This window comes from Brachionichthys hirsutus, chromosome 11, assembly GCF_040956055.1.
Source record: "Brachionichthys hirsutus isolate HB-005 chromosome 11, CSIRO-AGI_Bhir_v1, whole genome shotgun sequence".
Taxonomy (NCBI): domain Eukaryota; kingdom Metazoa; phylum Chordata; class Actinopteri; order Lophiiformes; family Brachionichthyidae; genus Brachionichthys; species Brachionichthys hirsutus.
Genome location: NC_090907.1, coordinates 8,833,405 through 8,850,057, shown reverse-complemented (window position 1 = coordinate 8,850,057; position 16,653 = coordinate 8,833,405). Strand labels below are relative to the sequence as shown.

General features: G+C 43.0%; 1 protein-coding gene across 1 annotated transcript; it reads right to left on the bottom strand.

Moving 5' to 3' along the window:
* Positions 1-813: 813 nt before the first annotated feature.
* On the bottom strand, positions 814-14,747 carry urb1 (URB1 ribosome biogenesis homolog). Its single transcript, XM_068745419.1, has 39 exons — positions 14,621-14,747; positions 13,792-13,931; positions 13,394-13,545; positions 13,187-13,316; positions 13,012-13,108; positions 12,841-12,926; positions 12,636-12,758; positions 12,419-12,549; positions 12,143-12,338; positions 11,900-12,037; positions 11,610-11,783; positions 11,396-11,528; positions 11,179-11,304; positions 10,953-11,065; positions 10,748-10,867; positions 9,885-10,001; positions 9,614-9,752; positions 9,383-9,541; positions 8,902-9,101; positions 8,591-8,809; positions 8,332-8,517; positions 7,376-8,213; positions 7,067-7,271; positions 6,496-6,682; positions 6,343-6,401; positions 6,073-6,260; positions 5,853-5,963; positions 5,709-5,772; positions 5,457-5,625; positions 5,154-5,256; positions 4,907-5,067; positions 4,702-4,813; positions 4,408-4,514; positions 4,076-4,219; positions 3,759-3,868; positions 3,454-3,645; positions 3,123-3,364; positions 1,890-2,462; positions 814-1,022 (listed from the first exon to the last, which is right to left on the bottom strand). The coding sequence occupies exons 1-39, from the start codon at positions 14,745-14,747 to the stop codon at positions 832-834; spliced, it is 6,762 nt and encodes a 2,253-aa protein (XP_068601520.1). The 3' UTR covers positions 814-831.
* Positions 14,748-16,653: the final 1,906 nt, after the last annotated feature.

Genomic DNA, 16,653 nt, shown 5'->3' with positions numbered 1-16,653 from the left:
AGACACATGTTTAAAATCAGTCAGTTTGAGATGAGTGGCTTTGGGGTTGTTTGTGAGAGAAGTTTTTCTTTCCATTTCACTGATCCCTTGCTAAGTGCAAGGCCACCATTACCATAACAAACATGTTACGCAAGTTTTTTCGCGTTGTTTACCCAGCAGTGTATTTTTTGTACCAGTGAACTTGATGCTAAATGGACAAGGAGGCAGCTTTTTCCAGGGGCATTCATGTTATGGGTGTTATATTTCAGGATGGTCCGCTTATGTCCCATTTCTTCCTTATCATTCCTTTTACATTTAAGTTATTCAACCAACTTGAACAACATCCGAGGAAAACTAAAAGGAATTTGACAACAAATCCAAAGAAAACTAATTGAAATGGATCCAGGAAATATCGTCATACTCACGTTTTTATGACAGATTTATCTTTAATGTATCGCCACATGTCAGATCTGTGCTTTAGGATCAAGTTCAGTCATTTCTGAACATGTGGAAACCACTCGTGAATTATCTCCCCGTTGTGCTTTTATTTCCCAACTTGTTCGAATTTATTTCTGGCACTGATTGCACACACTTGGATGAACGCTTTGCCAAAAGTGACAGCAAATGAATGGATTTGGGATCTTTACAGGGAGGGAAAAGTGTCTTAGGGTGTTTTTATATTGCATTTAATTCTTTAATGTTATTAAAATAAATGAATTAACAGTTTGGGGGGGAAAAGGAAGACAGCTTTATAAATCATTGCATTGAAATTAGGATCTTTTAATGAGATTTTACAAAAACTATTTGGCAAAGATAAAGATTCCATTCTCTCTTGTAAACGACACGTCTTGTCTAAGTCTTCGTGCTGATGATGTCATTACAGATGGCTCTGACGGCCGTCTGTGACAGCGACGGTTTGGATGCTTTCTGTCTTCTACATTTGGATTTGGTGACCAAACTAACATGAGACAGGAACAGGTCTGGTGATGCGGCTCCACTCCACAGCTCGCTGATGTACAACGACAGCAGGAACAGACCTGCTTCTGTAAAAAAGAAATCAAAAAGCTCCATTCAGGGTCGTCTTCCTGGCAGACACTCACGCACATTTATCACGATGATTTCACAGCAGAGGAAAGAATAACCGTGTACCTATTCATGCATTTCTGTAAATCTGACTCCACGAGTCAAGTTTGATGAAGATCATTTAAATATCCAAAAAGACACTTTAACCATTTCCTATGACCTTCACATACCTAAAGCTGCGAGTCTTAAATGTCTAATAAAATTTAAACTAATCATCTCATTGCACCGCCTCACAAAAATAATCTAATGGGATTAACAGAAATTGTCTTTATCCACTTTATCACTGTCCACTGCTAAATTTGAGGAAATAAATGTATTGAAAAGTTATTTTAAGTTAATAAAAACAAAACTGCATCTGGCTCTGTACTAAAATAGACAATCTTTAAGCAGCTCATGAAAAAAGCTGAATATTTAATACTGTGTTATCTTGTAGCATAAATAAATATAGATCCAGTTCTGCATGAACATAGGACATGACAGAACAAACATCATATGCATTCACTCTATTTCACTGTACACTATTAGCCAATTAAGGGATTATCTACATACACTGAATTTATATTCAGATGAACAAAACTAACCTCTGAATTTGCAACTTGATCTGAATCAGCCTTAAAATCAAATTACCTTTTCCTCCATTTCATGGGTCACGTCTTTAAATTTCATTCAAATCTGTTTCGATCTACAGACATTCTTCTAATTCAATTGTGTTTAACATTTCCTCAAACGTTTTGCCCCCCTCCCCACCCCCCAGTTTAAGCAACCTGTGGCTCCAGTCGGTGTTGGTAGAATAAGTGGGCACAGTCTTTATTCTGGCAGGCTCTTACCACGTCTCGACTCGTCATGCACGGCTCCTGGCAGGCAGGCAGACACGACTGCCTGATGCAGCGCCGGAAGGTGGCCTCGGCTTTCTAGTAAATGTATCATAATGCTGGTGAAGAGCTGGAAGGTTTCAACTCTTGAAGAAATGCTAGATTGACACTGAGCTTCAAAGGCCTGATGGTGGAGACGGAGGAGGTCGGCTTTCAAGGCGTGGTCGGTCGCCACGACGTTAGTAACTTCCCTGTGTTTCATCACAGCCTTTTCAACCCAGCGCAGGAACTCTCTTGTTCTGTTTTCATCATATGAGCCCTCCACCAAACACCTCAGGGACCACCTGGTGAGCAGGTGAGCAGTATCGCCAGCCAAGCGACTGGAATCCAGTTTGTCTGTCGGCTGGGCCAGCTGGGATCCAGAAGCCGGAAAACAAGGCTCCCAGTGTACAAAGATACCGCTGAGGAAAGATTTACACCCAGTCAGGAGACTTTCATCATGTTCCTCAGCTTCCTCTGCAACGTTGTCTCTCCTTTTGTGAGCCTTGGAAAAATTGGCTTTAGCTCGGGTCTTATCCTTCCCCATCCCTGAGAAGGGAGATGAAACAATTAATGCAGTGAAAGACACAAAGATCAATTTAGATAAAACAGCTAAAACATACTAATATTTAATTTATCTAGTTTGTAATTGATAAACTATAAAAAAGGACACAGCATGTAATGTCATCAAATATAACAGCATGATTCTTTTTGTTCCCCGGGAGAGGAACACGAGGTCAGCCAAAGAGCAACCGCCCTGGAGCAGTTATTGATCAGGGCCGGTGCTGCTGCTGCTTTCGGTTTGTCGGGATGTGCAGCATAGCATCTATTAATCATAGTTTGTGGGGATCTGTGTAACGTGTAAATGTTGTAGGTTTGTCGTTTTCTAATTTGTAAATAAATCTATTTACAGATGTAATAGAGTTTGCATGTAATATTCCATTGTCTCGAATATAATGGAGCTAATTACCAACCAGGACTTGAAATATTCGTAAGAAATAATTTCCAATATGCAGCGTCAAAATTGAGCAGTTGTAAAATTATCCAAGTGTTATAAAACTTGTAGTTTGAGCATGTTGTGAATCATGTTGCTCATTTTGACATTTTAGTGTTTGGGCAGTAGCGACTTATCCCTTGGGTAGATAAACAGCGATTACAACATGTAAACAGGCTTCTTGATACGACACAAAGACGCACAATGCCACTCACCCAGGAACTGTTTCTGTTTGTGCTTTTCAGACAAGGCTTGTATTTGGGTAAGCAGTTCTGTGTTGTGGGACAGGGAGGCCCAGCAGAGGAGCAGATTGAGGATATCGATACAAGAGAGCGGCTGTGGAAGGGGCGTGAGCCAGTCGGCCCGTTGGATTGCCTTCAGAGCGGTCTCACGATGTTGCAGCACAGAGCAGAGCGTCTGCAGAACCAGGCTGAGCTGGGACGCCTTCCCAAGAGGCCTGGCAAGAAAAACACAAAACATCTAGATCTCAATTTCTGTTGGCGGTAGATGTTATGATTCAGATGCTTTGGTGTGAGAGCCTTTTACCTGAGGTGTCTGCCGATAGTTAACGCCACACACAGGAACTCATTGATGAGTGGAAGTGGGAGACACTTCACCGAGCTCTGAGAGGAGGTGTTCTCTGTTCCTTCCGTTTGTTTCTCCTTCTGGCCGAGGTTGGTAAACCACAGCATGTGGACCAGATCTATGATATGACTGAGGAGCTGGTGGTCTAGGTTCCTGAAAGAGCAAAGGGGTGGGACTTCAGTAGAAAACATGAAATTGTCTGGAGAGATAACATGAACATGATAATAGAGACAGAAAGTAAACGTGGACTCCACTCTCAATCTCACCTTTTATCAACCACCTGCATGATCCAGGTGAGGAGCCCGCAGCTCTTAGTGAGGTCATAAGCTGCTTTGGTCACACGAGCAGCCTGGCGTAGCACCCCGAGGATCTGCGTCTTGAGACGTAAATAAATAAATTCAGATTCAGCATTTCTATCAGACAAGAGCTCTTATTATATTTTTTCATGAAGAGTATTTCAAACTAGGAATCCAATGTGTTGCTTCAAAACAGTTGTTATTAATTCATTTCTATTATCACACAGTTGAAGACCCGTATGTCGTGACTAGTGTGTTGCATCGCTGTGAGTCCCACAAGTGTGTACCTGGGAATGTTCATTGCACACAGGGCTGCAGCCGAAGCCTAAAAGCGTGCGGAATACGCCCTGCTGATCGCACAGCTCATAGCAGTGTCTGTCGCTCATCCCGTCCTCCAGCACACTCAAGATCCACTCACGTTCCATTTTATGCTGCAGCAAAAGTAAGCACTCTGATAATTAGAGATGCCATTGGTCTAAAATCAAAATTCTCAAGCTGGGCTGAACAAAGAGGAAAGTTAAATTCGGAAGACACAAGCATAGTTTATTTTGACAGCCATTGTTATCAAGGTAGAAGTCAACACTCTTGAGGGAAAAATATGTTTTATATAAGACTTTACCTCCAAATCAAATCCATAGAACATCTTGAAGAACTCAGGGACTCTCCTGAAGTCCAAACTCTGATGGGACAGCAGGAATCTGTTTAACACCACGTACATGTGGTCTTCTGGAGAGCCAGACAAAAAAAAGACTGGAGGTCAAAGATCAAGAGGGCAAAGTTGCTTCTGCAGCAGGCAACGGTAGAATATATTGTTTATACAATGGTAATGAATAGAGAATTCAAAAGAGCATATCTCTGAGCCAATATGAAATCACTTGGCTCAGAGACTTGACAGCCGTTCGAGGTCACACACCAGGTCTGAGCATCTGCTGAGCCACTTTGGTGATGTAAGTGGTCAGGACAAATGGAAGTCTTTGATTTGGCTTTCGGATTCCATTCTTCACTGTATCCATTAAATACAGCAGCTGTCAAGTAAAACAAGCCCATCAGCCTTTCTGGAGGCGACTTCATCACATGAAATATGTGAATACTCGCACGCCGCCTCCCTGGTGCGCTACCTGTCTCTTCTCTCTGACTCGAGCGCCTTCCAGGTGTTGGTAGAAGCTGAGCAGCACATGATAGGCTGCTGCCCTCACCTTCGGGTCGTAGCTACTCAGAGCCATCACCGTTACTCCTAGGGCATGGCTGGATACGAACTTGAGACAGTCGATCACGCACTCTGTCACATAGAAATGGAACAAATGGATCAGCAATAAAGCAGTGAACCGATTCAGAGCCGTGACAACAGCATTTAAATACACTGACCTGGCTGCAGCATGGCGCTGAAGAGAGGCAAAAGAAAACAAGGATCATACAAATTCCCAAGGTCCTTTTCCATATTGTCCGTGTAGAGACGCTCCTCGCCAACCTGCGAAAGAAATCATAAACATTTCAGATGTTCCCAAATGGCAAAGCACATGTTCTCACTTCCATCTCCTTCTGAAACCAAAATGAAGGTCAGGTTGTGGACAGCTCTATCTGCACGGCTTCATATCAGAGGTGTTGGAGAGTATGCAGTAATTTATTGAAGTAAAAAAGGCTGTTCTAGAAAGGAAATGGAATATGGACCTGCAGGATGATCCTGCGCCGTTGGGGAAAATGTGCGATCGTTTGGAGCATTTTGTCAACTTTCAGCTGAGCGAGCAGCTCGTCTGAGCTCGTCTGCTTCCACAGGGAGGCCTCCAGGCTTTTCCTGGTCTTGTGGTGCTCCACAGCTGCCGGGCCCCACAGGAAGGATCTGCAGTTGCAACATATAATCAGTGTTTGGAAATAACAGTGCCTTTGCTGCATGCGTGATTTACAACTACGAAAGAAACTTACTGAAATTTCAGCAGACTGACATTGTTTCTTTCATATTCTTGAAGAAGCTGCAACAGTTTCTGATCTATGAGCCGACAATAACACATAAGTGAAAAGAAACAAAAACACGGCGCACACACAACACACAGAAATGCCCTGTTTTACCTGTAGTACTCAGTGTTGCTCCATATGCCCCCAAAAGGACAACGAAGTGGTTAACGTTACAGACTGATGGGCATTTCTTCACCAAACAGAGAAGTAGAGACACCAACGCTTCTGAAACGACAACAAAACAAGTCCTTATTTTCAGTTATTTTATTAGGAAGCTAAAAGGTTTCGAGTTTGCCATTCAGTGTCCCCCCCACCACCCCCCCGGCCTCTATACCTTTAGCTGGACGCCTGCTGGGGTCTTCATTTGAGTCCAGCATGGTGGGCAGGAAGAGAGAATGACTGCTGGTCATCATGTGAAGGGTGGATAAAGATATAAGATCCTTCTCAACTTCACTGCTTTGGAACATGAATCCCAACAGGCTGATCAATGTGTTCAGAAAGTGGGGGTCGCTGTAGCGATACCTACAATGGAAGATGCTGCTTAAAGACAACCGTTGGACAGACGCTCTGAAACAGAGCACAGTGACTCCAGAGAGCATCTTACTTCAATCCACTCTTCACAAAACTGTTCCAATCCGATGCAGCGATGTCTTCAGCTGATGTCTGAGTAAAGAAGATGAATTGTGAGGTGCATGGGGGGGGAGGGGGGGGGGGGGGAAACATGCACCATTTAGTATTTAGGAAAAACCAAACCAACAAGGAATTGTTGCAGCCTTTCCAAAAGGCTCTTCTCCTGCTCCGCTTGCGCAGTATCCTGATCTCTGAAGTGGCTGTACGCAGCGGCGAGACACCGGAGCGCGGCGGTGGCGGTAAACTTCCGCCATGTTTCCTGTTCCTGTGGGCTATCGCTCAGTTTCTCTGTGATGACATCTACGAGTTGCCATCTGGAAAAGAAAACAAATTCTCCATGACATATGAAATTCATAATTTACAAGTACTGGGGCGGTGGGTTGGGAACTGGAGGGTCATTGGTTCAAGTCCCGGCCCAGAGAAAAATACAGTGTGTAGGTTGGTGACTGGAGAGGGAGCAGTCTACCTCCAGTGCACTGCTGAGGTACCCTTAAGCAAGGCACCAACCCCCCCTTAACTGGTCCGGGCACAATGATCATGGCGGCACCCCTCACCTTATGCCCTTTCTGCATGCCATGACGCCCCTACATATATGACATTTCATTGTGTGTGTGTGCGTGTGTGTGTGTGTGTGTGTGCGACATGCATGTGACTAATCATCAAGAGTTCTTTCTTTCTTTTCGAGAGTTCAGTACTACCTTTCGAAACTGTTCACGTTTTGAAGAGCAGAAGGCAGATTGTTAATCAAGTCCCTGATGTCCGTGACGCTCGCCGAGAACTTGATCAGACCGGCTAATGTTTCGGCAACCGGGGCTCTGGAGTCTTCCGTTAGGTTACCAAGAACACGCTGGGACAACTTGGCGAGCAGTGCTTGCTTCAAGGCTTGTAAAACGTCTTTTTGCACTATTAGAAACATATCAAATGAGCAGAATAAACTTAATGTAAATGCATGACATGACAAAAGAGCTAAAACGTTAAGACAACAGAGAATTTGTTTTAGTACGAACCGTCTCTGGGCCTTGCAGGATCCTCTCTACTCACCACCTGAAGGTAGGTGTTGATTAAAGGCAGAAATGTTTCCGTTGCGTCCGAGAGCCTCTCCATGTTAGCTGGCCTTTGGCACCATAATTCAAAGCAGAGGCGGTGCCTCGAGCAATTCTGCAGCAAAAGAGAACCGATGGCCAAAGTGTTCAGGACAGGCCGCTGGAGGCAGTGCAGCAGGACATCTGTGTGGATGAGCTTGGCACTGCCAGCTTCATGAGACAAAGTCTGTCGGAGGAAGGCCTCCAACGCAGGGCTGGAACAGGACAGCAGCAGGGCCCCCAGGCCACGGAGATGCGCCGGAGACAGAACCACGCTGCGCTCCTGGGAACAGCGAGTCGTAGACTCCGTCAGGATCTGCACTGTAGCATAGCCGTAGACACTAAGCTCAGCCTGCGTGTCATCACTGTTGGGGAAGATCAGCCTCTCCTGGGGTAGAAGCAGCAATTTGGAGAGCACCTCCATCCGATTACTGGAGTTCATGTCGCTATGCAGAGCTAGGAGGGCCTGCAAAGGTATGGACTGCTTCTTTGCAACCTTGGACCCCCCGTCAGACAGTTCCTTGAGCACAGCTTTCTCAATAGCCCCCATGTAGCTGGAAATAAGCTCCAGCTGGCCCAGGACACGGAGAGTGGGGGCGCAGGTCTTCAGCAAGACCAGAATGTCACCACTGAGCTGAGCGCAAAGGTGCTTTAGTCTGACAGGGTTCAGACTGTGAGGAGGGACGGCACCCAGCTCCAGAGCCAGAAACCACTGCTCCAAACAAGGATCGTTGAAGATGGAGCCAAGAGCGGGAAGAAGGATCTAAACAAGGAAGAAGAGATATTGGAACCAGGCATTCTAAATATGCTAGCACCCATAACATACTCGTGGTTAAGACTAAAGAAACCCATCACTGCAAAAGCTGACACTTCCTCCCAACCTGCTCTTTAATGGCTTCTCCTGGGAATGACTGGTTGAATTCCAGGAAGAGGTCTGATTCTTCCGGGGAGTTCTCTGCTGCTGGCTCAGAGCTTGCAGTCTCCTGGCATGCTTGGAGCTTGGTCACCAAATCCCGGAGTATTCCCATTAAGGTCTTAAGTGGAGCAATCCCTATGCTTTTGGGGAACTGGGAAGAAGGATGCCATTGTTGGGGATGTTCAGGCAATTTTCTGATTTGCAAGTCTGTATAATACTCTTACCGTGCCACAGTTTTCCACAATTGATTTTATGTAGAGAACAATCTGCTTGATTGCTACTGGATAATCAGCCATTGACATAGAAGCTATAGTTCCTTCTGCTTTCTCCCTGAGGATGTCATCAATCAAAGCGCCAGGCCCTTTGCTATATGCTGCCTTCAACAGCTCGGTGAACGAAGCGGGTGTAGAAGATTCCACGGAAGGACATTCAGCGGGCTTGGACTGCAAAAAGTGATGACTCTCAATAAAATACTCCAAAGTGTGTCATCAATCATTCTTGTTAAAGATTTTGCTTGGATCTATTACAGACTGACCAGCTCCTCTCGGCACTGCTGCGGCAGCCATCTGGAGTAATACTGGTGAAGATGAAGGACGGATGGATGGGTAGAGGTCGGGGCGCCTGAGGATACAAGCTCTTTATCGTACTGCAGCAGAGCCAGACAGAGGGGGAGCGGCTCTCTCTGGCTGTGCAGCACATCCGACAGCACCGCAGACAAATACTCATATATGACCCCTGAGAATAGAACAAGAAAACGGTTAGAAAAGAAACCTGAAACACAGAGAGACTCCTCTGTATGCATAACGATCACAAATCCAACGTGAAAGTTGCTCTTTTGTTACTGTGAATAAGGGATTTTTAAAATGCAACAGACATGTTTAATGATGTTTTGCAACTCTATAACTTTTTTTTTTATTTTGTAGTCCATGAATCTATTTTCAACTTTGTGTCGACACATTGAAAATGCAATTAAATTCATTTCACAGTTTGATCCAGTGAAGTCAGAAATGCCTCACCCTTGTCTGTTGACAATTTGTTTCGGGCTTCCAGAGCAGCAGGTACCAACACACTGAAGGGGAAGGTCTGGATAATGAGGTCCTCGCTCAGAGATGGCCCGAACGCCTCCATCTCACCCTCATTACCATCCATAATGACATCCAGCATGTCTATGACATCTAGAAGACAGAGGCAGTTATATGGCAAGTTTCAGGACATGAAGCTTTGACCCTTCAGTCTGTAATGCTCACCGTCTATGTGTGAGACTGGGATGCTGGCGGCGTCGCCCTCCTGGCTGCTCAGGTTAGCTTGCAGATAAGCTGCTTCCTGCACCAGGCTGGCGACCTTGTCTGTGTACGAGTAGGAATTACACACCAGTTTCACCAGCACCTGCAGTCGGACAGCAGATTAACAGTTTGTTAGCAATTATTGAAAACAACTTCAATATTCAGTCCCGTGTCAACATTAGTATTACTGTAATAGTAACATGGGACTAGTTGAAGCTTTCGCATATGAACTCACTCTTTCCAGGAACTGGATGACAGTTTCTCGTTGCTCGGGGTGAACTCTGGCCAGCTGATCAAGCCAGAGTTCAAGCTCGGCCCTGCTGTACTCAAACACGCCGCTGTCCTTCAGCACCTAAACGCACAGCAGGAGATTTAAAACAGTCCTGGCTTTGATTCTATAACCGACATTTAGCAATACGTTGGTAAAATTACAATGGTAAAATTCACAACATATATTTGCAGTTAAATATTTCCAGTTACTCCGACAGATGCTGCTCCTACTTTATCATTAACTGCATATTTGCGCAGCTACACAACCATTGCATATTTTGTATTTATTTATTTAAGAGGATAAACTCAATAAAAAAAATAAAAATACAGTGCAGATGTGCAAAAAAACACTCTCCTTTTACACAAACACATAAAAACTGACAACCACACAAACTGCTCTCTACTGTCAAAAAATTAAAATAAATTAGAATTTAATGTATATATCATTATAAATTGATATATAAAATAGAGTCAAAATCAGTTCCATATATTGTGACAATATAGCAGTAGGGCATTTTAAACATATTCTAAGAGCTTATAGAGAATACGAGACTCTGAATTACGGAAGGTACTTTTCCTAACTTTTAAAATATAACTGTCCCCTGATGTAGACTGAATTCCAGATGAAATATTTCACGCTCCAAGCTTGATAACAACTGCAGTATCGTAATGTCAAAAAAGTATATCAAACACTTTGTGTTTACGCAAATGAACTAACATCTGAGCTACAGTATGCCCATTAAATCCCATATATGAAGTTACTTTAAATACGTATGTCTCACTTGTGGTATGAACTGGGGAAAAAAGGAACTAAAAGATGCTCATTACTTTCAGAACCAGCATCCGTGTGGACGTTTTCAAATGGCCGCTACTGCTGCTGAGAAACATGTTCAGAAGCAGGTAGAGCACCGACTTCTCGCCAGACGATGATTCTGTGTCTGAAACATCCTGGGAAAAAAAAGCAAACAATATTCATAAATACCCTGCAGATCTAAATATGGAGTAAAATAAAACCATGATAATAACTTTTCACCTGTAAGCGGAACCAGGAGAACTTGCTTGCAGGGAGATCTAAGGCCAACTGCAGTATCTGATACTGCAACACCGGGGGAACTCCTTCTCTCATTCCTTTCTCTGACACGATCCCTGCGGAGGTGGGAAAACTCATCTTTAAAAGCTTTGCCAAAGAATCAGTGGTAAAAACAATATTTATGTATGAACTCAATGGTTTAAAGAAGAAAAACGAAACAATGCATCACCCTTTAAGAGCTTGCTGAAGTCAAACTTGCACTGGCTCACCAGATGTGGCACGACTTTCTGGTAAAGACATATGACCTGAAGAATCAGCACCTTCAGCAGGATCACCTCAGCTGTGTCAGAGACCGCTGTGCATAAATAAATAAGACAAGATTAAATGTAATTTGCAGCAGCACTGTTGTTTTTCAGATGAACTATATTAATGTAAAATGTAATTACCCAGTACTTCATTTTTATCGTCTGCCTGTGCAGCAATCTCTTGATTTACGGCGATTTTCCCCTCGCCGCTCGTCTTTTCCTTTTTGCCGAGGGACTGCCACTTTGCCACTACGCTCGTTATGTCTGGTAAAACCTTGGACGGAGATGTAGCGCGTTTAGTGGCGCATCAATTAGCGCTTGTTTATGTTTCGAGGCAGCACGTTCCTGAGCTTACCTTGCTGAGTGTCTCCCTGTACTGCTGCACTAAATCCCCCATCGCATCAAGATTGTACACATTTGAGCTGCGCCACTCAGACTTCTCCAAAAGGTACGCTATAGTCTTATTAGCTTTTTCCAAGATGAAATTCATGATGGACAGAGTTGTGAGTTGCACTGCTGTGTTGGAAACCTGTGGGATGCAACATAATCAAAACACTTTTGGACAAAAAGCTGCAAGCGTTCATTTTTGAAGTGCTGCAGCTACACCGCAGAAGACATTTATTTTAATGAGGCTCAGTCACTTACACTCAGGCCCTGTGTGAAAAAGGCCTTGTTACAGACAGGAGGAAGAGATATCACCATAATCATAGAGTGCAGGCGAGGAAGAGGGACAGTCTCACGAGTTTGGAAAACTGTGGACACTTCTGGCTGAGCCTCATAGATCTGCCACATGAATTAGAAATGGAATAATTATTCTTAAAAAAAGAGAAGCTAAATATTAACATTTAAGAAACCTCATAAAAATTCAAATATGCTTGCTGACCTTACCTTTTTAAGTAACTTGACATTGTCTTGCCACGCACTTTTAGGACGAGGAGCGTAGGAATACTGCGTCTCCTGAAAGTACCTGGCCAGTATGTCCGGGCTCATCTTCAGCGCCGTCACCACCAGCTCGGCCACCAGTTCATCCTCGGTGGCCTGCTTCAGCCCCACCAAGAACTGAAGCAAGACAATGTTTCCGGCTCTGGGGAAAAAGTTCAATCCTTCAATCAGCACAGGGAGCTCAGAGGGAAACGATACGAACTTGACGCAGTGATTCCTCACCTCCCAGCGGTGCCGAGGCTGGAATCATAAAAGCTGATACCGTGCTTACGGGAGCTACACAGATCCAGAAGGAACTTGTGAACAAGCTCTCGAATGAAAGGTATCCCAGCATGCTCGGAGTCCTCCAACATCTGTAGGAAAAGAAATACAATTGAGATTCACACAATGAGCAAATTTGGAGAACAGCTAACACAAGAGGGAAGAGCTCCCGACTCACTCCATCTTCAGCAGTTACATCCACGATTCCATTCCACTTGTACAGAGACGCTAGGTTGGCGAGCACAGCAGGTGTGAAAAAGCGCACTTTCTGCGTTTTACTTATAGCCTTGTTTAGCACAACCTACAGCAACACGAGAAACACCTATGATTATGAAACACTTTAAAGGATTCCAAAAGGAAAGCGTGAGCTGCCAAGCACTTACTCTTGTCTTCAGCATGGACAGAATCAGATTGATGATGGACAACCTGTCCTCCTTCAGACCTGTACTTAGGATCTCTGGCAGGAACTCTAACACAATCACACCACATGACGATGTTGCCAAAACGCTAGAAACAAATACGGTACACGATTTGCATTCCAAATGAAAAGTTACCTTTGATTTCTAATATTTGTCCAGCGGTAGTATTATCTCCACACATCAAAAAGGACAACACAAACTGGACGAAAGCCATGCGGACGTCAGGTTTTCCCTGGAAGATTCAGGCACGTAAGCACACAACGATGTCAGCACATGGTGTAAACAGAAAAGAGGACAGGCTGCGTCACACCTTCTTATCCTTTCTCTTGGCCAATCCTGACAGCACTTTATTGACATGAAGGTGACTCAGGACTTCTCTGGCAGCTTCAGGACCCTGGGACACCAAGGCAGTCAGAAAGCTGAGACACTGACGGACAAGCCTGTGCAGAGCGGAAAACACGTCATCAGAATTTAAACCATTGAAGACGGCCATTCAATTTGATGTCTTTACTCGGACCTGTGATTTTCTGAATGGAAGGATCCCTGCAGCAGTTTCATGTAGCCAGATATGATCCTTTTCACAATAGTATTGCCAACCATGTTGAAGTGGGACAGGTCACTGGCTGTCCTGATGAGGATCACCTCCAGGCTCTCAAAAAGCAGCAGCATCTGAGCAGAACAAAGATTTGATTCAAACCTACTCAATCGAGAACAGCTCAGTCCCATCTAGAGAAAAGTACTTCACATCAAGTTTATTTATTTGCATGTCTAAACTGGGCAATTCTTATAACGGCAGGCAATAAAAAAAACTTGAAAAACACAACAAATGTACATAAACATGGACAAAGACAAATACACAATCACAAGATCCAGATTGCAGCAGTGAAATAATAATAATAATAATGAACTCATTACCTCACTCTCTGTATTCTTTTCTCTCTCAAGCAATTTGAATATTTCTGCACAGTCCACGGATATTTTAATGTAACCTTCAACCACATCGTAGAGCTCAGGGCTCGGCAGCTTCTTAGCAGTTGTTATGAATGTCTCTAGTCCTGCAGGGGATACAGAGGGAAGAATTATACCAAGTACTGCATCGCAAAAGGGCAGAGCACTGCTGGGTCAAGAGAATGGCGATCCGCCAACATTTAATTCACAAAAGCTGATGGATGCCAGTTAAAAAGAAAAGAGGAAGAGCACACCTGGCATAAACATTTTCACTAAAGGTTTAACAATTTGAAAAAAGGTTTAAAGGCTACGTCAAAACAGAATCTAGTATAAATTGTCTATCATACCACCATTAAAATAAACTCATTTTAATAAATCACTCGTACAAAAAAACACATTTATTTACACGGTTGTGTATCTTTGCTATAAGAGATTAAGAAACCTTTGAAAGAACAGCTTAGAAATTCTGCTTTAGATTTGAACCCAGTTCAGTGAAGCCTCATCCTCGCATTTGAAATCATCATGATGAGTGGAGGTTTTTTCCTACAACTAACTTCAATCCCTTTTGCGACACTGTTTTCTTATATTTTCGTGCAACATGAGCGATCTTCCACATCCGGGCCATTTCGAGACCCATTCATCTCCTCCTTCGTCCCAGATCCACAGCGACAAGAAATCACTTTAACATTTCTCCACAACCTTTTGAGATATCGCATTAATCTCCTTCCAATCCCGTCGTTGGCGGAGATCACGGTCACTGATAATGATTTTGGTTTCCTTTCGCGTGGACACTCACCCTTCGTGGCCGAGCCGGGGTCCTTTAACGCGGCTTTAAAAGCAGCCCCATTGAACTCCGGGACTTTTTCTTTTTTCGCAGGGGTGTCCGGCTCTGCCGAGTCTTTACTGGGGCGCTTTCTGCCCATTTTAATACGCGAAACGAACAAATGTCGGTGATTTCAGATTGTAGTACTCCCCGTGCCGTAAGAGCCGCCCCACGCCGTGGTGTAAACAGAAATCTGTCCGATGAAAATAGCATCCGATTGGAAACATTTGCTGCTGGCGAGGGTTCCGCATTATTTACATTCTTCGTCCTCCATCCTTCACAGAACTGATAAAAGTAATATTCAGGACAATAGAAACAATGAAAATGTATTCTCTAAATGTTATAATGCACTCAGAGAATAAGGCATGTGCATTATTTGATCTAATTATATATCCTTGTTATCTTGTATGCCTATATCATCTTGGAATTTACATGTGTAATGCAATTTCACAAAGATCAATTCCCAATTTTGGAAGAAAGAGTAAAGGAAAAGTAACAATAAATAAAATGTAAATATTTTATTACACAGCAAAGTAGCATAACAATCAAAGAACATAGACAAGCATCACAAACACATTTTAAAAAAATAAAAAAATAAAAATTGAATATCTGAATATTCACAGAATTTGCATTATATTTAACATTAGTCTATAACATGACTGACATGTTTACTTTGAACAGCTTAATTTTTATTTTAACATATATTTGTATTTTTCCTTCTGTACCTCATTTGCTCACTTACATTCCAATTATAATTTCTTAATACATTTTAATTTGTAATATTTTAAAACAGATTAATGTATGAGTGCAGTTTTTATTCGATAGGCTTCTGTTTGACATATTCCTACGACGCTTCGTTGTAGGAAAGCACAGATCACACTGTAACCGTCTGCACATAGTTGTGTTTAGTTTTTCAGTCTATTTGAAGAATATGTGGTTTGCCACCAAAGTGGAGCCTACTTTCAATTATTCCTTCAGCAAACCATGGCAGGCTCTGCCTGACCAAATCTCCTGTTGATGTCAAAGAGCTAAGTTATGTACAGAAAAGCATTTGATAAAAACACGTTCTCTGGAGTAAAATAGCTATTTTTGTCAGGTCGGGGTCATCTTTACATTGTAGTATTGCACTGCATTTTAATATATACAGTTCACCTGAAAATGACATTATGTACAATATACAAAAAAGAATAGAAATGAGGTCAAACACTTCAGTTTTCAAGCAGGTATGTATTATCTGGTATCTGCTGTGTCAAAGCAGGAAAATGCCAGAACAGCTGTGGGAACAGGTAGACACGAAGCAGAAGGTGCCGGTGCTAAACCTGTGGTCAGGGACAGAAGGCTAAGGTGTTTACTTCGGATTCAACGAAGCAGGAAGGTCAGGATCAAGTGGAGTGAGCAACAGATGTACTGTAAAGTCTGGCATCGAAGGGCAATGAACAATTTTGCAATGAGAGTGGAGGTGAGTTGAGCTCAAATCCAGGCTTGATTGATGATTGTCAGTGGCTGAATGAGCAGGCGACTGAAAAAATACTGATGCAACAGAGGTTGAGAGGGCAGATTGAGACACCTTCAAAGTAATTTGCAAAGTAAATAGCAAAATATCACATAAAAATCAGAAGTTATTCATTTCATACAGAGCTAAAAATACTCAACATGATTCAGGTAAATGAATTAGCTTGCCAGCCAAACCTATTTTGTAGGTTGTACAAATGATTTGTTGCCAAAGTTTTGCAAATGATTTCATTTCTGCAGGTGCAGGGAGCTGCAGTCCAAATGCTGCCTGGAACTCAGCAGCCATTCATCAAAGATGGGTTTCAAAACAAACCGTACATAAAATACATTGTATATATTTTTCTGCATTTTAAACATTATGGCAACAGCAGCATAGTAACAATACATAGATTACTTTCTGTTTTGAGGGATTTTGTGGCTAGTTATTATTTATCATTTCATTTAGTTGATTTTCAACAAGGTGTCTTTGTCTCATATTGAGTACAGTCCTCATG